Here is a 21780-nt window from a genome sequence, read left to right on the forward strand (position 1 = left end):
CAGTTAAATCTCTCCACTCCTGAGATTAGAGGGGCAGGAGTTGTCCATTTAAAACGTATATATCAAACTCTGGCCCGTGTGAGAAATTTCACCCCCAGAGTGAGTATATTTGGCCTGGGATGCCGATACAGTTGAAAGCAATGATGGAGGAGGGAGTGTAACCACCCTCTGACATCTCAGCACAGTGGGCGTGATGACGTCATCACAATGCGCCCGCTGTGAAGAGCTTCATAACGCTCGCTGCCGAAACTGGAGCAGCTGGGGATCCGAGAGATGAGCTTTGTTTTGTTTTTTTTAATGTGGTGTCCATTATTCTATATGTAACAATATTTAGGGCCTATTGTACAGTATGGAAGACTATTTGGGTGCAATTATTCTGTATATAGGACCCACTGTACTGTATGGAAGGCAGTGTAAGGCCCCGTTATTCTGTATGGAGCAGCATGTGAGGAAATTATACTGTATGGAGGACTATGTGGGGCCCATTATACTGTATGGAGGACTATGGAGGTCCCTTATATTGTATGGAGCACTATCTGGGGTCCCATTATACTGTATGGAGCACTATGTGGGCACATAATATTGTATGCAGGGCCAATTATACTATATGCAGGATATTTGGGGTCCAATATACTGTATGGAGGACTATATGAGATACATTATAATGTGTGGAGGGCTGTGTGGGGATTACAGTTGGATAATCGTACTGTAATGAAGTCACCATTTTTTGTCGGGAGGGGGATCATCGGTACTGTGGTGGTTTCTTACTGTTTTTTTTTTTTGTTTTTTTTGGGGGGGGCACTTTTGGTGGTTTTATACTTCACATGTTTTCTTTATCCTTTGTTACTACATTTTTAAATTTGGCCATATGCTTTTTACTGCTCTCACATCATTGTATTTGATAAGGAAAAATTTCCTCAATTGTAGACTTTCTTTCAATATGAAGATTGGCCTGCGACTTTGTCCCAAGATTTTAATTTTGTCCCTCTGTGTATTTGAGTTTGACATCCCTGCCTTAAAGGGAATCTGTCAGCAGATTTTTGCTATGTAATCTGAACACAGCAGGAGATAGGGGTTAAAATCCCTATTTCAGTGATGCCTCTTATCAAGCTCTGTCTGTTGTTTACTTGCATGGAGTTTTAACACCAGTTTTAGCTCATCTTTGCTGGACACAGCAGTGTGTAAGCCCAAGTCCGACTCCGCCCCCTTCTGTGATATGGAGCTCACTGTCTACAGCTATGTACACTGAGAGCCAGGTGTGGGCGGGGTTAGCTTTCTCAGCTCTGCTGCATTGCTAAATCTAAAAACTCTGTGTGATAATGGCTGGATCCAGTAAACTAAGTGACACATTCCTGGTTTAAGGGTATATTTGCCTACATTATGCTACTCTCAGATGAGGTAGTAAAAACCTGCTGACAGATTCCTTTTAAAGGGAACCTGACCCCCTAAGGCGTTTATAACTAAAAGAGACACCTTGTGCAGCACTAATGCTGCATTCTGACAAGGTGGCTCTTTTAGTTATGCTCCCTGCACATGCTGAAATAAACGCCCCCTAAAACCGTGAAATGGTCCTGGGGGCTGGTCTTTCCCCCCTAATCAGACGCAGCACAGTCGTCACTCCGGGCCTGTGCGCGCCGGGCGCCGCCTCCTCTTGCTTCATTAGCGTCCCTGGCACCTGCACTGTAAGTTCGAAGGGCAGCGCAACTGCACGCCCGGAAAAAATAGAATTATTCTTACCGTTAATTCGGTTTCTAGGAACCTTCCACGACGGCATATGGAGGTTGTCTCTTTGCCCTAATGGGGAACAGGAAACACAGAGGTTAAAAGGACCTCCCACCTCCCACTTGCCAGTGACTTACAACTGAGACCATAGCACTGGTTTACCTTTAGAATCCCAGAACTAATCCAGGAATATATATTGGGTGGGAAATTAGTGCCGTCGTGGAAGGTTCCTAGAAACCGAATTAACGGTAAGAATAATTCTATTTTCTCTAGTCACCTTCCACGACGGCATATGGAGGAATACCAACTAATTTGGCACTAGGGAGGGACAACGGCCTGGAGTACTTTACGGCCGAAGGCTAAGTCCTTATTGGACAATACATCCAATCTGTAATGCTTAGAGAAGGTATGGAGTGAAGACCACGTTGCTACCCTGCAAATCTGCTCCGGAGATGCGCCTGCTCTTTCTGCCCAGGAAACCGATGTAGATCTTGTTGAATGGGCTTTGATCCCTACTGGAGGCAATTTGTTTTGAGCGAGGTAGGCTTCCGTTATAGCTTTCTTGATCCATGTAGCGATGGTACTTTTGGCTACTTTTTTCCCTTTGTTTTGTCCTGAGAGATGGACAAATAGGTTATGATCAATTCTGAACGTACTGGTGTGGTCCAAGTACTGTAAAAGAATACGCCGGACATCCAAGGTGTTGAATCTTCTTTCTTCCAAGTTTGCTGGATTGTGGCAAAAGGTTGGTAGGAAAATCTCTTGAGAACGATGAAAGTCAGAGATAACCTTCGGAAGAAAGGACGGATCAAGACGAAGCACAATTGAATCATCTCTTACCAGAAGATAAGGTTCTCGTGTAGACAAGGCCTGTAATTCACCAATCCTTCTGGCTGAAGTAATGGCTACCAAAAACACAGCTTTATAGGCTAGGTTTTGTGGAGAACAAGAAGATAGTGGTTCAAAGGGTGGACCTGTCAGACCTTGGAGAACTACATTGAGATCCCATGGGGGAACTATGATCTGTTTTCTAGGATTCATTCTAGTAGCTGATGTCATAAACCTTTCTCCTACGCCTCATTGGGGGACAAAGACCGAGCTAAGTGCAGAGACCTGGACCTTGAGGGTACTGGGCCTGAGACCTATTTCCAAGCCTTTTTGTAAAAAGTCCAATATGATGGGTATATTAGGCTTGAGAGGGTCTGGAAGGTTAGGCAGACAGAATGAAGAAAACTTTTTCCAGATCTTATTGTAGATGGCGTTGGTTACCGGTTTTCCCGATTTTTGTAGAGTAGCTATGACAGGCATTGATAGTCCTTTAGCTCTTAAAACCTGGGTTTCAGCAACCACGCCGCCAAGCTCCACTTCTGAGGGTCTGGGTGGAGAATGGGACCCTGAGAAAGAAGATCGTGCTTTATCGGCAACATTACTGGTCCATCCACTTGTAGTTGGATAATTAAGTTGAACCAACTCCTTTTGGGCCACAATGGAGCTATCAGGATAGTTGGAGTCCTTTCTAGGCGTATCTTCCGTAGAACCTTGGCAAGGATTGGGATTGGTGGAAAAGCGTAAGCTAGATGAAACTGCCAATCTTGGGTTAAAGCATCCAACCCCCTGGGATTGCCTCTTGGGTTCAAGGAAAAAAAGGTTTCGACTTTTGCGTTCTGGTGAGAGGCAAAGAGGTCGACTTCTGGATGACCCCATCTGTGTACCAACATGTTGAATGTTTGAGGATCCAGGCTCCACTCGCCAGGATGGATTTCCTGGCGGCTTAGGTAGTCCGCCTGAATATTTGTAGTACCCTTCAGGTGGATTGCCGTCAGGGATAGTAGGTGTTTTTCGGCCCAAGAAAAGATTCGAGCGGAGATCTTTTTTAGACTGAGGGTTCTTGTACTGCCCTGGTGCCTGATATGGGCCACCGTGGTCATGTTGTCCGAGTATATCTGTACATGTTGACCCGAAATCTGATGACTTGCCGCTAATAGGGTCTCTTCCACGGCTTTGAGCTCCCTGAAGTTTGATGATTTCTCGGTGATCGACTGGCTCCACTGGCTTTGATAGGGGACATGGTCTACTATGGCTCCCCAGCCCCTCTTGCTGGCATCTGTTTTGATGGTGGTTAGAGGGGACTGAATCCAGCATACTCCTTTCAGAAGGTTCCTGGGATTCATCCACCATGTTAAAGAGGCTTTCACCCTGCCCGGAGTGTGGATCCTCTTGGTAAGAGTGCCAGGTCGACCATCCCAATTGTCCAGAATGTGGGCTTGGAGAGTCCTTGAGTGAGCTTGAGCCCAAGCCACCGACTGTATGCAGGCTGTCATGGAGCCCAACAGCGACATTCCCTCTCGCAGAGTAGGGGATCTCATCTCCTTGAACTTCCTGATTTTTGTTATTAAGGAAAGTCTGTGATCGTCTGGGAGGAAGGACATTTGTCTTGCGGAGTCCAGCATTACTCCCAGAAATCTCCTGGTTTTTGCAGGTTGAAGATGAGATTTTTGTAGGTTCGGAATCCAACCTAGGGATCTCAGAATCTCTAGGGTGGTAGAGACATGGGATATCAGGGTTACCTCGGTGGAAGCTACTATCAGAAGATCGTCCAGGTAGGGCACTATACAAACACCCTGTTTACGGATGAATGACACTACTTCTGCCATCACCTTGGAGAACACCCTCGGTGCTGATGAAATGCCGAAGGGAAGGACTCCAAACTGATAGTGCTCCACCCGATGACTCCCCTGTATCGCAAACCTGAGATATTTTTTGTGTCTCGGGTGAGTAGGGATGTGGAAATACGCATCCTTGAGGTCGATGGCAGCCATAAAGGAGTGATGTTCTATCAGAGGAATCGCAGATCTTACAGACTCCATCTTGAACTTGCGATATTTCACGTGCTGATTCAGACCCTTTAAGTTTATAATAATCCGGACGTCTCCCGAAGGTTTGGGGACCAGGAAGAGTCGGGAGTAGTGTCCCTTTCCCCACTCTGATTGTGGGACTGGGGAAATTACATTTGATCTGATAAGATCTTTGAGACCTAAGGACAATAGGCTGCGGTCCCTTGATGATGGAAGGGAAGTGACTTTTAGACCCTGAGGGGGGGGGGGAGAAATTAACTCTTATTAACAGGCCCTCCTTGATGACATTGAGAACCCAGTGGGAGCTGGTGATATCTTCCCACTGACCCACGTATTTCGAGAGTCTTCCCCCCACCGGGTCGGAGTCATTGTTTGTCCTGTTGGGACTGCTGCTGCTGCTGCTGGACAAAAATATTTTTTCCCCTACCCTTTGCGTAGCTCCACCTGCCGGTTTTTCCTTTGCCTCTTGCTTGAGAGGGCTGAGGTTGTGGGCCACGAAAAAAACGTTTCCTAGGCTGTTTTTGCTCAGGGAGCGCTTTCTTTTTGTCGGTGGCTTTATCGAGAATATCGTCTAGGGCTGGACCAAAGACGTAGTCTCCTTTAAAGGGTATGGCGCAGAGCTTAGACTTAGAGGTGATATCCCCACTCCATAGCTTAAGCCAGAGAGCTCTTCTGGCAGAGTTGGAAAGTACCAGGGATCTGGCGGCGACTCTTACAGATTCCAGAGAAGCGTCCGCCAAAAACCCTGTAGCTTTATGCAGAATGGGAAGGGAATCCAATATCTCGCCTCTTGAGGTACCTTGAGATATGTGATTTTCTAATTTCTCAAGCCGGCAGGAGAGGGCTCTAGCCACACAGGTGGAGGCGACGTTAGCCTTAAGGACAGATGTAGAAGTTTCCCGTGATTTTCTGAGGAGACTTTCGATCTTTCTATCCATGGGATCCTTCAATTGAGGAGAATCCTCAAAGGGGAGTGCAGTTCTCTTGGCGACTCTAGCCACCTGCACATCGACCTTGGGAATATCTAATTTAAGATCATCCTCAAGCAGAAATCTGTGCTTCATTTCTGAAGGGGTACTGAGACGCTTCTCAGGTAGTTCCCATTCTTGATTAATCATACTGATAATATTAGCATGAACTGGGAAGCCCACTCTCCTCTCCGATGAAAGACCACCGAACATCTGATCCTGTATGGACTGCGGTACAGGTTCCTCTTCTAGTCCCATGGTATTACGGACTGCAGAGACTAGATCCTCAATATAGTCTGAGGAGAAAAGGTACTTCCTGACCTCCGCTTTAGGCGATACTGGATCCTCCCAGCCAACAGATGAGGCATGAGAGAGGTCCGAATCAGAGTCGGATTCCACAACCTGAATCTTCCTCTTCTTAGCCGGGGAATGAGGTTGCAGCTGCGGAGGTAGAGGTGGGGGTGGAGGTGTGAAAGCTGCCAGGGAAGATTGTACCTCCTATTTTACTAGTGAGCGAATCTCATCCAACAGTGATGGCTGCTCAGCTCTTATTATTCTGTCAGTACATGACTGACAGAGTTTCTTGTCCCAGTTAGGAGGACATTTAGTGGAACAGATAGGGCACTTCTTCCTATAGGCACCTTTAGGGGCAGGTTTTTCTCCCTGAAATATATAAAGGGAGAGAGGGGTGAGGACTTCTAACCCCTGCTACACTCCTCCCGGATCCCATCCCTGCAAACACTCACAGAGGCAGGGGTGGCGCTGGGCTCCGCAGATACGGGGCATGAAGAACCATCCATACTGGGGGAGATAGCCTTACCTCAGTGGTGGTTCAGCAGGCTTTTATGGATGCCGTCCTAGCACCTGCTCCAGCGATTAATCCCCCTCCAGGATCCAGGTGAGGGAGCTGTGAGGTCCGACACGCCGGCCGGCGAAACCCAGAAGTACCGGCTTCTTAGTGTATGGAGAAACCGGAAGTGACGTGTGAGAGCCGCCGACGTCACTTCCGGAACGCCGAGCCGACAGCATGGAGGAGGACGACGCCGGGCAGCTCCAGGAGGAGCCCGGTCAGGGAACCCAGGCCTGCTTTGCCCTCGTGGGGGCGCGGGAAGGCCGGGAGGGGGTCCCGAGGCACCTGCAAGCAGGACGACAGGAGCAGCAAAAAGAGGGAGGCTGAGAGCGACCGTCTGCTGCCCGGCTATACAGGCAGAGCCTGAGAAGGTACCGTAGCCGCCGGCCACTACAGCACATGGAAAACCTCTCCCTGTCCCATGGGGAACAGGAAAGACACTGGCAAGTGGGAGGTCCTTTTAACCTCTGTGTTTCCTGTTCCCCATTAGGGCAAAGAGACAACCTCCATATGCCGTCGTGGAAGGTGACTAGAGAAAAATACTTATAGCGCAGGCGATGGGGATGATAATGCAACAAGAGGAGGCGGTGCCCGGAGTGACGGCTGTGCTGTGTCTGATTAGGGGGGAAAGACCCGCCCCTGGGACCATTTCACGGTATGAGGGGGCACATTTTATAAGCGTTTATTTCAGCGTGTGCAGGGAGCATAACTAAAAGAGCCACCTTGTCAGAATGCAGCATTAGTGCTGCACAAGGTGGCTCCTTTAGTTACAAACGCCTGAGGGGGGTGACAGGTTCCCTTTAAGGAGTCCACTGCTTTGACAACCATTTCTTAAATACTATATTCCTCAGTATAAAATGAAAATAACAGATACTGGCGCCATTCCAGCGTTGCTTGGCTTCAGTGCTCACATGGCATAGCAATGTCACAGGAGACCCAGCGCCGATATCGATGGAACAATTCCGGTGCAGGAGTTGTGTTATTTTTATTTTACAATGGGGATTATGGTATTTAAGAAGGGGTTGTCCCAAGTAGTGAACAACCCCAGCAGCCAGGCAGCTTTGGAACGCTATTGACCCCATATTTACAGGTTAATAGCTTTTGGGGACATGACAGGTTCCCTTTAAGCAGCTTGGTTAATGGTTTGTGACTGTCATTTTGTGTAGATTAAACATTGTTTGTCCTACTAGGCCCAAGATTCCTACCAAACTCCCCAGAACCCAGCTATGGTTCCCCGTCCCAGCGAGCTCTATTACAGTAAGATCAGCCCAGCACTGAAAGCTGTAGGATTGAGCCTGGATGTGTCCCGTCGAGACTGGCCTATTAACGTGATGAAGACTGTACTAGAGGAATTAATGGAATCCACACCTCCCAACCTACTAGCCAAAGAGCTGTGGTGCTCCTGCGCCACTCCTGATGAATGGTGGAGAGTGACGCAGGTAAGAAGACATTGGCTGAATTTATGATGAATTCCTAAATCTGTTACATTGGGGGTTAAATATGAAATGGCAAAAACTTCTATAAAACCCAGGTAGGTGTCCAATGATCAGGTTAGACTTTTTTTTCCACCAGTGGCATCCTCATTAAGAAAATGTATTGCATTGGTCACTAGAGTATTTCCAATAGGTAACACTAGAGTTCTAGACCTCTTTCTTGCTGAACAGGTAATTTGCATATTTAATTTTCCCAGAGCAGCATTGCAAGGCTATACACCTCCTCACATTGGCAAGCCAAGCTTGGCTCGTCATTTACCATAAGGAGAAACTTTACCCCTTGGATCCTGGTCAGAAGCCTCACTCAGCCAAACCACACTTTGCACTGATGAGGGGCAGCAGCCAGAAACTACACACTGTCTGCAAAATGAGATTCTGGTTTGGCTTTTATCCCAAGTCATGTGGCAAGGCTCGTTGGTTGATACTGACTTTTAGGATTGCTAATTCTAATAGATGGCGCTAGAGGACTGGATCTCTTTCTTGCTGAATAGGCAATTTGCATCACTAGAATATTGAAATGTTAGAAACCATTATGTAAAGGAACAGCACTCCACTGCTTCCAGTCGTCAGGCCAGTACGCAATTGACCAACGATTGATGGACGAGGCGATGGCTGCTTTCACTACTATGCTGTTTATTGGGGAAACTCAGTCATCGTGTAGTAAATGCCCCACCGATTCCAATATCACTGCTAACTCCCCAATAACCCCAGAAAACTACTAGCTGCCACCACCAATCATTTAGACAGCCCGATAGCATATGGCTTAAAGGATGCGGTTTATAGAGCAAGAGGAACAAAGCTTACATTTTATTTATTTAAGCTGAAAAGTTGACAGTGTTTATACAAATATATAAAATATTTTAGAAAGGGGCCAAAACAATACAGCATATAAAATTACATAACACAAAATGCAATAACGAAAGAAAATGACAAAACCTGGGTCACTGAAATTGCTTAGATTTGTGGAGGGAAGATCTCCAGTGAAACATGGATCAATCCTACAAAGCAAGTGTATCCTCCTGGCATCATAATTGGCATTGGTTTTTTATTAACAGAAGTTACACCCACATACCTCTCCTCTGGTGACTCCTAACAGGGCTGGACTTCAGGGAACTATCTATCGCCCCTGAATGCCCCAGATGTGAGATATTGCCGTCATCTTTCCTCTTATCACGATTTTATCTGTTCATACATAGACATGCCATTGAGTTATTGACTTGAACCCTGGCCGTCGGCCAGTGGCGTGAAATCATGCTTTGCATTTGCTATTTCATCTCTTTTCATAATTTCTATGAGATAGACAAAGGATTTACTTTTTATTTTTAGCTGGGGTTGTTATCTCAACTAGTCATAAATCTGCTCTTCTTCTCTTGTGCATTCATGATAAGATTGTCTCACATCTGCTAGCCATTAGGATTCTCCTTAATTACCTGTTCCCAAAGGAGGGGGTCAGCTGCATAGGGCTCATGTAAAGGTAAGTTGTTAGATTGCAAGCTATTTCTCCCTTCTGGAGCTGTCTTTATGGATCTTTTTTTTTTTTCCTTTTAGTCCTACGCCAGATCCACTGCTGTCATGTCAATGGTTGGTTACATCATAGGTCTTGGAGACCGGCATCTGGACAATGTGCTGATTGATATGACCAGCGGAGAGGTGGTGCACATTGACTACAATGTTTGCTTTGAGAAAGGTGAGCAGTGTATTTCTTGTATAGGTTGAATTAATAATTTAACAATGCTTACAATGTTTGCTACATTTTCTTCTGTAGGCAAAAGTCTCCGTGTTCCTGAGAAAGTCCCTTTTCGCATGACCCAGAACATTCAGAGTGCTCTCGGTGTAACGGGAGTGGAGGGAGTCTTCAGACTGTCGTGTGAACAGGTAACAAATCTACTCAAGGGTATATGCACACAGCATATTTTAGGCGCCGGGGTACCTATTATGTTTTGCCTTAGGAAGACTCTTCAAGACAAACAGATGTATCATTCTGGCATCTTTCTTTTTTTCTTATTTTTGGGGACATTTTGAAATAACCTGGAGAGACTTCTAATTGGAAGCCGCCTTTTAAGTGCTTCACAACTTTTGAAGCCACAATTGTTTAAAAGTTAAAAAAGATTGAACATCCAATGCAAGTCGTTTTGACATTACAATATGTTCAATTTTATTTTTAATTTTTTTTTTTTTAAGCGTTTTTGAGATTTGGCTGTGCAGGCTCATGTGATGTAATACTTTAATAAATAAATAAAAAATAGCTGACAGACACACAAATAAAGGCTGTGTATCATTAAAAATGGCCTATTGTTCTAATCTGATGTGTATTGTCATGGATAACAGCCAGGGGGTCACGCAGATTCCATCGCTGCTACAAGTTTGTCACTGATAACAGCTACCTTTGCGCACACCCACCTTTGAGTACCTTTGCGCACACCTAGCTAGCTCTCGAGTACCTTTGCGCACACCTAGCTAGCTCTCGAGTACCTTTGCGCACACCTAGCTAGCCCTCGAGTACCTTTGCGCCCACCTAGCTAGCCCTCAAGTACCTTTGCGCCCACCTAGCTAGCCCTCGAGTACCTTAGTGCACACCTAGCTAGCTCTCGAGTACCTTTGCACCCACCTAGCTAGCCCTCGAGTACCTTTGTGCACACCTAGCTAGTTCTTGAGTACCTTTGCGCACACCTAGCTAGCTCTCGAGTACCTTTGCGCACACCTAGCTAGCTCTCGAGTACCTTTGCGCACACCTAGCTAGCTCTCGAGTACCTTTGCGCACACCTAGCTAGCTCTCGAGTACCTTTGCGCACACCTAGCTAGTTCTCGAGTACCTTTGCGCACACCTAGCTAGCTCTCGAGTACCTTTGCGCACACCTAGCTAGTTCTCGAGTACCTTTGCGCACACCTAGCTAGCTCTCGAGTACCTTTGCGCACACCTAGCTAGCTCTCGAGTACCTTTGCGCACACCTAGCTAGCTCTCGAGTACCTTTGCGCACACCTAGCTAGTTCTCGAGTACCTTTGCGCACACCTAGCTAGTTCTCGAGTACCTTTGCGCACACCTAGCTAGCTCTCGAGTACCTTTGCGCACACCTAGCTAGCCCTCGAGTACCTTTGCACACACTCATTAGAAGCTGCAATACAAAATATAAGGTTAGAGTCTGCTGTTAATGTATACGTGGATTTCCTGAAACAGGTAGTAGTATGAGCATAGAATAATCTTAGCAGCCAGTGTAAAAAAAAAAAAAAAAAAAAAAAAAACTGACCAAAAAATAAATTGAACATAAAAACCTGATTTAAACAGTACGATTTTGTTTCCTATACTATTTCTCACAATCTGCTGTGCTTGACCACAGGTCCTTCACATAATGAGGAGAGGCAGGGAGACATTGCTGACTTTATTGGAGGCTTTTGTGTACGACCCTCTTGTGGACTGGACAGCCGGTGGAGAAGCTGGATTTGCTGGTGCGGTCTATGGAGGAGGTGGTCAGCAGGCAGAAAGCAAACAAAGCAAACGAGAGATGGAGCGAGAAATCACACAGAGCCTGTTTTCTTCCAGGGTAGCAGAAATTAAGGTAGTGACCTGCTCTCCTATATTTTGGGGGGGATATAATGAAATTGGCTCCCCTGATCTACAAGATATTGTGTATGATTGACCTTTCTTTTTTTAAGGTGAACTGGTTTAAAAACAAAGATGAGATGCTGAGTGTCCTTCCTAAACTAGACAGCAGTTTGGAGGAATATCTAAACTTGCATGAAGAATTGTCAGAAGTGGAGAAGTTGCAGGCCAGACTCGTGGAAGAGATAGCATTCTTAGAAGGCGCCGAAGCATCAGATCACCCTGCTCATACTCTGCAGCATAGGTTGGTTATGTTTGTCACTTTAAATGTTAAAATCCTGAAGCAAATGCTTAAATAGATCTTCCCAAGATTTTAGGTTGTGCTCTATCCCATGAAGAGGGGATAATTTATTGATCTCAGAGTCTGACCACTGGGAACCCAGCAATTTTAAGAGCGGCGGGGTTAAGGCTCTACAACCTGGGAACCAAAGCTTTACCGAGCCCTGTCTTGAATGGAGCAGAGATGACCATACTCGATAACCACTCAATCCCTTGTCTAGGGAACCGCCGATGTGCTCGGATTGTTTTGGCAGTCCCATAGACCACGGAATGGAGCAGAGGTCGAGCATGATCATTTCCCCTCCATTCCTGGGATTGGTAATGTCCCAAGTGGTTGGCTCCTAAGCTACCATTAAGTTATTCCCTACATTTTGGAATAACTTACGTGTTTTGTTCTTGGGACAAATCTGCAGTCACTCGGTGACTGCAGACTATTGAATCGCAGCAGCGTATGGTGCAAACGTTGCCACGATTCCCCAGTATTCCCGATGCGAGCAGGCGGTGCATCCTTGAGGAGGTGACGACTATACTTTGCTGGTGTGTCTCAATTCATTTGTGCTCATGTATCTAATCACGTCTAGTCAGCACATGACAGCAAGTGTGTAAATCGCATCTGCAATGCTGGGGAAGCGTGCTGCGTGTGCATGCGCGTTGGCCCGATTTGTTAGTCTCTAGACACACAGAGTGGCTCCATACTTTTGTCCCAAGCCCGGGCTTTCCTTTTTCAGCACTGATTTGTTCATGGCTGACTATTGTTTCTTTAGGTATTCTGAACACACCCAACTACAGACCCAGCAGAGAGCCGTCCAGGAATCAATCCAAGTGAAGTTGAACGAATTTGAGCAATGGATAACTCAGTATCAAGCCGCCTTCAGCAATTTAGAGGCAACGAAACTGGCAGGCTTGCTGCAGGAAATAAGCAGCCAAATGGACTTGGGTATGTAACAAAATGAATTAACATCTGCAAATATATATTAATGCACTTAATTTTCATTCTGAAATGTGCAGAAATAGAGCATTCTCTAGCGTTATATAAAAGAATCGATTTGGGTGCAGGAAGGTCCACTACTATTTTATTCTAAATGACAGCATAGCTGGGGGTCCAGGCTGCTCACATCCGAGCAGTAGATTTTCTCCGAGACTCCTGTATCCAGTGCTGTACAGTAACATCGGCTCAGTACTGACTGCTGTACGGGATACATAGGAGACGGGGCAGGACGCGCGGCCTCCAGTGCATTATTAGGAGCAATATACATGTATTCTTTATCTAGTCTACATACTTATTTGGGGTATTGTGTTTCCTCAGGTCCTCCCAGCTATGTACCCGCTACAGCCTTCTTGCAGAATGCCGGCCAGGCTCACCTGATCACACAGTGCGAGCAGTATGAGGCAGAGATGGGCACACTGATGCAGCAGCGCCGCTCCGTGCTGCGGGGCTGCCTGGAGCACCTGCACAACTACGCCACGGTCGCACTTTTGTACCCCAGATCGGTGTTTCAGAGACACAGAATGGAGCAGTGGAAGACCTGGATGGAAGAACTGATCTGCAGCATGACAATGGAGCACTGTCAAGAAATCTACACAAAGTAAGTATAGCGGTCAGAATCTATTGTGTGGATTCCGGGCTGCTTTACTCTACCGTTCTCGGACTCTCATAGAACAGCTCAGTATTGTGGGAGAAGTATGTAATAATGACAATACGAAGTTTACCCCTTGGAAATGTGGCCTTATATGGTTTTTTTTGTGTTCCCTACTCCAATTCCAAGCGCTTGAACTGCCTATTTTTCCAGCAGTATAACCGTATGAAGGCTGTGTTTTGCAGGATTTCTACTCTTAAGCGTTGCATTTCATTTTGCCATTTAATGTAGGAAAATGAGTGGTAAAAAATTGCCATTGGGGAGGAATTAAGGGAGTAAAAACTGCAATTGTGCTTGACCTGATAACCTTACTGACCTGAAAGCAAAATTATGTCGATGCCAAATTTATATAGAGGTTTTATTTTAGTGCTTTTTTATTTTCAGTCGATATTGAAAAAGGCTTAGTATTTGCAAGGTGACTTGTAGTTTTTATCAGTGCCATTTTGGGGTCCACACGACTTTCTCCTCTTTTTCTTTTCAGGGGTAACATGACTAAAAACACTAAGCTGCTTCTGCTATTTTTGAATTTCTTTTAAGTCCTTTTCCATTAGTTGTTGTTTAACCCCATCACGACCTTCAACGTACATTTATGTTAAAGGTTCAAGGTCGTGTACCTGCCTATGATGTGCATTCGTACACCGAGCCCACATCTTTCCCCACACTTGATGGCTGTTAACCAGTTAAATCCCGCTGGCAATCACTGACAGCAGGATATAACTTGTGCCAGCAGGAAGTGCGTCTATCACATAATCGCGGGGCACTGATGGGTGCCATGACAGCTAGGGGTCTGCAGAGGACCACTGTGCTTGTCATTATGATTCGAGATGAGTGAATTTGCTCAGGTTTGCTCTAGCACTTTCCGAATAAGCTGCAGAGGGAGCCTGGCTTCCTGGGTCGCTCCGGCTGATCGGCGTCGCGGCTGTGTGACAGACACAGCACATGCATGAAGAGCCTGTTTGTTGGGTGTGTGTTTTTTACTGTACCTGGCCATTATTTCAACTTTACTTCACAGCATATATCCTTCACACTGATCCCCCCTCCTGCGCCTGCCTCTCTTCTCACTTGAGGCCCCGGCTACAGTGCGGCCTAGCTGCGGCATTCGTCTCCACCCCCTCACTTCCTCCTTATCACGTGGTCTTTTTCTGAACTCGCCCCCTCTTCTTCTGTAGACCCTTTTACCAGTACTTCAGAGATTGCCTATTTCTTCTTTGTCCCATGCTGTAGGATCCCCTTCCTCACATCCTCCTAAGGATACCAACAATAGTCATAAGAGAGCTAGGCAGGTAGTCACTCAAGTTTTTCTTCTAGTTCTTGTCACCACCACCCACCCCCACCAGTCACTCTGGACAGGTGACATCTTCCCAATCATTTTCCCTAGTAATGAGCGAGTGTACTCGTTGCTCGGGATTTCCCGAGCACGCCCAGGAGATCTCCAAGTATTTGTTAGTGTTCGGAGATTAAGTTTTCATCGCCACAGCTGAATGATTTACAGCTATTAGTCAGGCTGAGTACATGTGGGGTTGCCTGGTTGCTAGGGAATCCCCACATGTAATCAAGCTGGCTAATAGCTGTAAATCATTCAGCTGCTGCGATGAAAACTTAATCTCCGAACATGCTCTGGAAAACCCGAGCAACGAGTATACTCGCTCATCACCAGTTTTCCCCAGAAACAACAGCGGTACTAGAGTCGGACTCTGGTTCTGAAGCTAAGTCAGACCTGGATCCTGACCAGGCTTCTAACATGAGAGATATAGTAGGGAAACTTATTGCAGCTGTCAGTCAGATTCTTAATGTAATCGACTCCCCTTCGGAGCCTTCTGATCAAGGAGTGTCCTTCAAACGTTCTAGGCGAGCTCCTCATGGTTTTGCCCCCATAAGGAATTTGAGGATGTCCTTTCAAGAGAAAGGGGAAATCCAACCAGACTCTTCCAGAGAGGAAAGCAATTCAGGATTTTGCATCAGTTTGCGTCAGAGCTTACGGAAATTTGGTCCGTTTCTCTGACAGTAGACTCCCCAGTCTCCAGACTGTCTACCAATACTGTACTTTCCCTTACAGAATCGCTTCAGCACCCCAATGACAAACTCATGGAGTCATTTGTAAAATCAGCCTTTGAAGCTGTAGGTTCTTCCTTATATCCTGCCTTTGCCACCACATGGATTCCAGTCTTTTTCTGCATGGGCTAAGCTACTCCGTAAGGACATCTGTGCGGGAGCCACACCTAACGAGTTAGCCGACTTGGTGAACCAGATCTTCTCACAAGCGGGGAATATATGTAGTGGCTGCCTTCTGGTCAGCTCAAGCATCCAGTAACAGAGTGGCCATCTGCAGAACCATATGGCTAAAGACATGGCAGATGTATTCTCCAAAAAGTCCCTGACCAGTCTGCCATTTCAGGGATCACAACTGTTCAATTCTAATCTTGACCAGCTCATAACGGAGGCCACCGATGAAAAGAGTTCTCTCCTCCCTCTTGCTAAATCTCAGCGCCCTCCCCCCCCCAAGTACAAATTTCGCCCGTTTCTCATCTATGGAGGATTTCTCTCTTAAGGAGAGACTGCAGGAAAAGAGGAGACCTTGGTTCAAGCAGACTCCTTCCTGGCGCCCCGTTCTGAGCAATGCAGGCCCTCTAGGAGCAGACCTAGCAAATTCTCCGCATGACATTTCTCTCCCTCAAGCTACTGAACAAAAGGGTCTGTCTTTGTAATTTCAGAATGGAATCCCTTCGTTCAGTCATAGTCTCCATGGAATCTCAAGAGTTCCTGTGTTCAGTGGATATCCAAGACTCTTATTTCCATGTTCTGATTTGTACAGTTAATCAGAGATTCCTACGTATTGCCGTACAGCAGGCACTTTCAATTTGTCGCCCTACATTTCGGCCTGGCAACCACACCTACGGTCTTTATAAAGATTACGGCCACAGTGATTGCCATTCTCCGGACCAGGGGGCTGTTAGTCTTGGCTTACCTCAATGATATTCTTGTCAAGGCCACATCCTTCTCTCTAGCCCAGGAAAAGCCTATCCATCAATCTCAACACTCTCGGTTGGATAGTCAACAGGCCAAAATCTTGTTGATTTATCTGGGCATGTTGTTCAACACCTTTCAGGCGAGGGTCTTTCTCCCAGAGGGAAAGAGAGCAGCTCTACAGCGGGGTGTTCGCTCTCTTCAGGCCACTCGGTCTCCGTCCCTTCACTCGGCCATGGTGGTTTTGGGCAGGATCGTGGTGGCTGCAGAGGTGATTCCCTTCGCTCAGTTCCACACCAGGCCCCTTCAACAGACCATCCTATCCCAATGGAAGGGGTCCTTCCTCTCCATGGATCGTCTAGTCCGGATTTCATCCTGAATCAAGGCATCCCTAAACTGGTGGCTGTCCTCCTCCCTCATGCCCCGGGGTCGGTCCTTTCTCCACATCCACTGGCAGGTGATCACAACGGATGCCAGTCTCCTTGGTTTGGAAGCTGTTTTCTGCATCCTCACAGTTCCTGGTCACTGTAGGATTATTCGCTGTCAATCAACATTCTCAAGATCATAGCTATTCTTCTGTCCCTCCTCCACTGGCAGTACCTTCTCAGAGGCCTACCAGTTCGAGTCCAGACAGACAATGCAATGGCAGTGGCTTATGTTAAACACCAGGGAGGATCTCTTGAGTCCTCTGGCCATGGACGAAGTCTCCAAGATTCTTCTCTGAGCAGCGAAAAAGGATCCGGCAATATCGGCAGTGCACATCCCCAGCGTAGACAATTGGGCCCGCTGACTGAGTCGTGAGGGTCTTGCGGCAGGAGAATGGTCGCTACATCAAACCGTCTTACAGCAAATTAGTCTCTGGTGGGGCACTCCGGACGTGAACTCATGGCATCCCGGATGAACAGAAAGGTTCCCCAGTTCGTCTCCAGATCCCGTGACCCTCTCGTGGGGGAATTCGACGCTCTGTCAATACCCTGGTCTCTTCGCGCTTCCTTTCCTGTTCCTGCTGCTTCCCCTTCTTCCTATGCTGTTGAAGAAGATCAAAGCAGATGGGGTGCCCGTCATCCTGATGGCATTTGAATGATTCAGGAGGGCCTGGTATGCAGAGGTCGTTAATCTACTTGCAGACACTCTTGGAGACTCCCGGACAGACCACATCTCCTTTCTCAGGGTCCCCACTGCCAACAGAATTCTCAGTCACTCAATTTGATGGTATGGCTGTTGAAACCGCGGTTCTAAGAGTGACCAGTTTCTTGGGCCGTGTTATTCAGACCCTGATGCAAGCTTGGAAGCCTACTTGGAAAGCTTTTTTTCATTGGTGCGAGTCTGAGGCAGCGCCTGTGGCCTACTCCCTTCTTACCATTCTGGCCTTCCTTCAAGCAGGATTAGATGCTGGACTGCTCTTGGCTCGCTGAAGTTCCAAGATTCTTGTTGTCTATTCTCTGCCAAAAGAACTTGGGTTCTGACCTGAAAGCAAGAAACTTTCTTCAGGGAGTGGCTTATGCGGCTCCCCCTTGTCATCTGCCAGTGGATTCCTGGGACCTTAACCTGGTTCTTGAAGCTCTCAGGTGTCCACCTTTTGAACCGCTCCGAGAAGTATCTGTCTGTCCTATCATGGAAGGTGGTTTTTATCATGGTCATTACTTCCATCAGCCTAGTGTCAGAGCTGGCAATGCTTTCTTGTCGCTCTCCCTTCCTTTTTCTACATCAGGATAAGGATTTGCAGCCAGTTCTCTTTCCTTCCTAAGGTAGATTCCACCTTTCATCTCGATGAAGACATTGTCCTTCCTTCCTTCTGTTCTTCTCCAGTGCATTCCCTGGAGCGCTCACTGAACAGATTGGACCTGGTCAGGGCGATTTGCATGTACCTTTTCAGATCCACTCTCTTCCTGAAGACTAATTCTCTTTGTTGTTCTTGTAAAGGCCTTATGGCATCAAAGGCCACAATTTCTCGCTGGATTCGGGCGACTATCTTGGAGAGGTGTACTGGGTTAAGAATAGAACGTCTCCCCCCTGTGATTAAAGCCCACTCTACCCAAGAAGTGGATGCCTCCTTGGCCATTCCGCATTAGGCATGTGCCTTACAACTTTCCAAGGTGGCGACATGGTCTTCTATTCACAGTTCTCTGATCCGATAGTGTTTGTACTGTTTTCCCTCCCAGGGGACTGCTTTGGGACATCCCACGGTTTCCCGTGTCCCCCAAGCGATAAAGAAAACAGGACCCTCCCATGTTTTCCCAACTTTATGGTTCTTTCTATTGTTACTTCTATTGTTAGTTTGGGTTTGTGGTATACTCTTCCTTTTTATGTTGCTCTTCCTACAGCTTTCTCACTAACTGATTAACTTATTACTAGTTGGTGGGGTGTACACTGCTGGGGAGGAGCTATTTTTTTGTACGCATAGTGTCAGCCTCCTAGTGGGGCTGCAGCATACACCCCATGGTTTCCTGTGTCCTCCAATGAAGCCATCAACCAGCACCAGACCCTTAAAAATGAAAACGCTACGGGTCTTGGGAAGATTTCACCATTTGTATTATGGGAAAGAGAGGTTTGATTAAAACAAATCCAAAAATATTGTGTTTTTTGGAGACTTGAATCTGTGATCGACAGTAACATTTAAGTGTTAACCTGCTGAGATCGGAGCTAGCTCAGATCGCAGCAGTTACTCTCAACACCAGGCACCACTCTGTATACAGCGAGCCCGGCTCCTAAACTTGCTCCATATAGTGAGCACGCCCATCCGGCTGTCATTAGGGAGTTATTCCTTTTGCTTCGATTATTTCCTGTGATTTTTCTGTAGTTGATGACTAGTTATAGTAAGATTACTTTTCTTTTGGCAGGTATGAGCTTCAGTATGCACCGCAGCCCTCTCAAGCTCAGTTCATTTCTGCCAGCGAGCTGGCCCTGCAGCGCCATTATGCAGACACTAATAATCGCCTTCTGAGGCAGGTGGAGCGGCTTAAACAAGAGGCCGTGTCTGTGCCAGTGTGTGAAGACCAGCTGAAAGAAATTGAGCGCTGCATCAAAGTTTTCCTGCATGAAAATGGTGAAGAGGGCTCGCTGAGTCTGGCCAGTGTCGTCATCTCTGCTCTTTGCGCTTTAACAAGGTAACCCCCTATGGTAGCCGCTTGCTGTCATACACTTCTCTAATGTAGATGCACTACTGTATTGTTCGGTATTGTTTTGCAGGCGCAATCTCATGATGGAAGGCGCTGCCTCCAGCGCAGGGGAGCAGCTGGTGGACCTAACCTCACGGGATGGAGCCTGGTTTTTAGAAGAGCTCTGCAGCATGAGCGGCAATGTCACATGCCTCGTGCAGTTACTCAAACAGTGCAAACTTATCCCACAAGATCTGGACGTACCGAACCCTCTGGAAGCCTCTGAAGCTGTGCACCTAGCCAATGCAGTATACATCTCCCTCCAGGTAAAGAGGATAACATTGTATTAAAGTAGAAAAAACAGGTACCTGCACTACTGGTCCGGTTTGATGTGAGCCTCCTGGCTGAATGCGCTCCAGCTGGTCCGCTGACGTCGGGTGCTGTGGCCGTGAATAGAAATCCACTGACAACTATTTATGAAAAAGATGCGGCCGCACTCACCGGTCTCTCAAACAGGTAACTTTATTGTGCAAGGATTCTTCACGGCTCGGGGGTGTTACATAAGAAGAGGTGCAGGCAGAACGACGGCCGTTTCGCGCCCGTATGGCGCTTCAACGGGTTCCTGTTGAAGCGTCATACGGGCGCGAAACGGCCGTCGTTCTGCCTGCACCTCTTCTTATGTAACACCCCCGAGCCGTGAAGAATCCTTGCACAATAAAGTTACCTGTTTGAGAGACCGGTGAGTGCGGCCGCATCTTTTTCATAAAGAGGATAACATCATGTGTCAGGAGTAGCACTCACCGATGCAACCACATTTGTGGCTGAAAATTCTTCTTGAAGGATTCCATATCTTTCTTTGACAATCTAGAAATTTCTACTTTTATTTCACATAGACTGAGCGGCAGCGTAGAGTTTAATAGACTTAAAGCCCAAGTTCACCTGTATTCATTTGTAGTTTAGGGATTCTCAGAAATGGCATTTCCTTAATGTCATTGTTTTGTAGACTTGCGCTCCTTAAACAGAATCAGTCAACCCCTGGATGCTTTTAAGTTATTACTATGGGCATAGAGGTAAGAGAATGGTTAAACTAGTCTTACCTGTACGCGTCATAGCTGTGGTCTAGTTGTGTAGAAATAGCATTTTAAGATTTTGTGTAAATGATTTCTTCCAGGCTCCGGGGTGTGCGGTGCCTGGAAACAATTTCTGCCTCTTGACTTCATTATAATACCACCCCTCTACCCTGCACGTCACACTACCCTGTGACGTGCAGTTGTGGGGGTATTTTATGCCCAGAATGAAATGTAGAGCGTAAAATTGATAAATCACAAAATAATTACCAAACACAATGCTCCAAAACCCACTCATTAGCAGACGTGGAGAAACATTGATATAGTTACCCAGCCAGGGCTAAAGTCCTTCTCTCCTTCCCAAGGATTCCCTCTTACCCATCTCCTCCTTAGGGATGCCTCTCCTCTCTCCTTGTGTCCCACTCGGGTCCTTTATACCCCACCTGCGACTTCAGCTGTACATCTTCCCCACCATCCTGGAGACACAATGTGTCGCCTTGTGGACAAAACTGTAGTCCTCAATCTGTTCTTTCCTTACAATATACAGTCATGGCCAAAAGTTTTGAGAATGACACCAAAATTATATTTTCACATGATCTGCTGCCCTCTGGCTTTTATTAGTGTTTGTCTGATGTTTATATCACATACAGAAATATAATTGCAATCATATTATGAGTACCAATAGGTTATATTGACAGTTAGAATGAGTTAATGCAGCAAGTCAATATTTGCAGTGTTGACCCTTCTTCTTCAAGACCTCTGCAATTCTCCCTGGCATGCTCTCAATCAACTTCTGGACCAAATCCTGACTGATAGCAGTCCATTCTTGCATAATCAATTCTTGCATTTTGCCAGAATTTGTTGGTTTTTGTTTGTCCACCCGTCTCTTGATGATTGACCACAAGTTCTCAATGGGATTAAGATCTGGGGAGTTTCCAGGCCATGGACCCAAAATCTCTGTTTTGTTCCATGAGCCATTTAGTTATCACCTTTGCTTTATGGCAAGGTGCTCCATCATGCTGGAAAAGGCATTGTTGGGCGCCAAACGGCTCTTGGACGGTTGGGAGAAGTTGCTCTTGGAGGACATTCTGGTACCATTCTTTATTCATGGCTGTGTTTTTAGGCAAGACTGTGAGTGAGTCGATTCCCTTGGCTGAGAAGCAACCCCACACATGAATGGTTTCAGGATGCTTTACAGTTGGCATGAGACAAGACTGGTGGTAGCGCTCACCTCTTCTCCGAATAAGC

The 21780-nt window shown here is 46.6% G+C and overlaps 1 protein-coding gene across 1 annotated transcript in view; it reads left to right on the forward strand.

The window, feature by feature from the left end:
* The window catches only part of SMG1 (SMG1 nonsense mediated mRNA decay associated PI3K related kinase), a 120905-nt gene that overhangs the window by 85709 nt on the left and 13416 nt on the right, over nucleotides 1-21780 (forward strand). The window contains exons 42-50 of the mRNA XM_077275101.1: nucleotides 7586-7834; nucleotides 9437-9575; nucleotides 9654-9763; nucleotides 11225-11443; nucleotides 11541-11731; nucleotides 12531-12703; nucleotides 13073-13352; nucleotides 19208-19474; nucleotides 19557-19791. Of these exons, the coding sequence (XP_077131216.1) occupies nucleotides 7586-7834; nucleotides 9437-9575; nucleotides 9654-9763; nucleotides 11225-11443; nucleotides 11541-11731; nucleotides 12531-12703; nucleotides 13073-13352; nucleotides 19208-19474; nucleotides 19557-19791 (1863 nt within the window). The remainder of the gene's footprint in view (nucleotides 1-7585; nucleotides 7835-9436; nucleotides 9576-9653; nucleotides 9764-11224; nucleotides 11444-11540; nucleotides 11732-12530; nucleotides 12704-13072; nucleotides 13353-19207; nucleotides 19475-19556; nucleotides 19792-21780) is intronic.

The sequence above is a fragment of the Ranitomeya variabilis genome, chromosome 7 (genome assembly GCF_051348905.1).
Source record: "Ranitomeya variabilis isolate aRanVar5 chromosome 7, aRanVar5.hap1, whole genome shotgun sequence".
Classification (NCBI taxonomy): Eukaryota; Metazoa; Chordata; class Amphibia; order Anura; family Dendrobatidae; genus Ranitomeya; species Ranitomeya variabilis.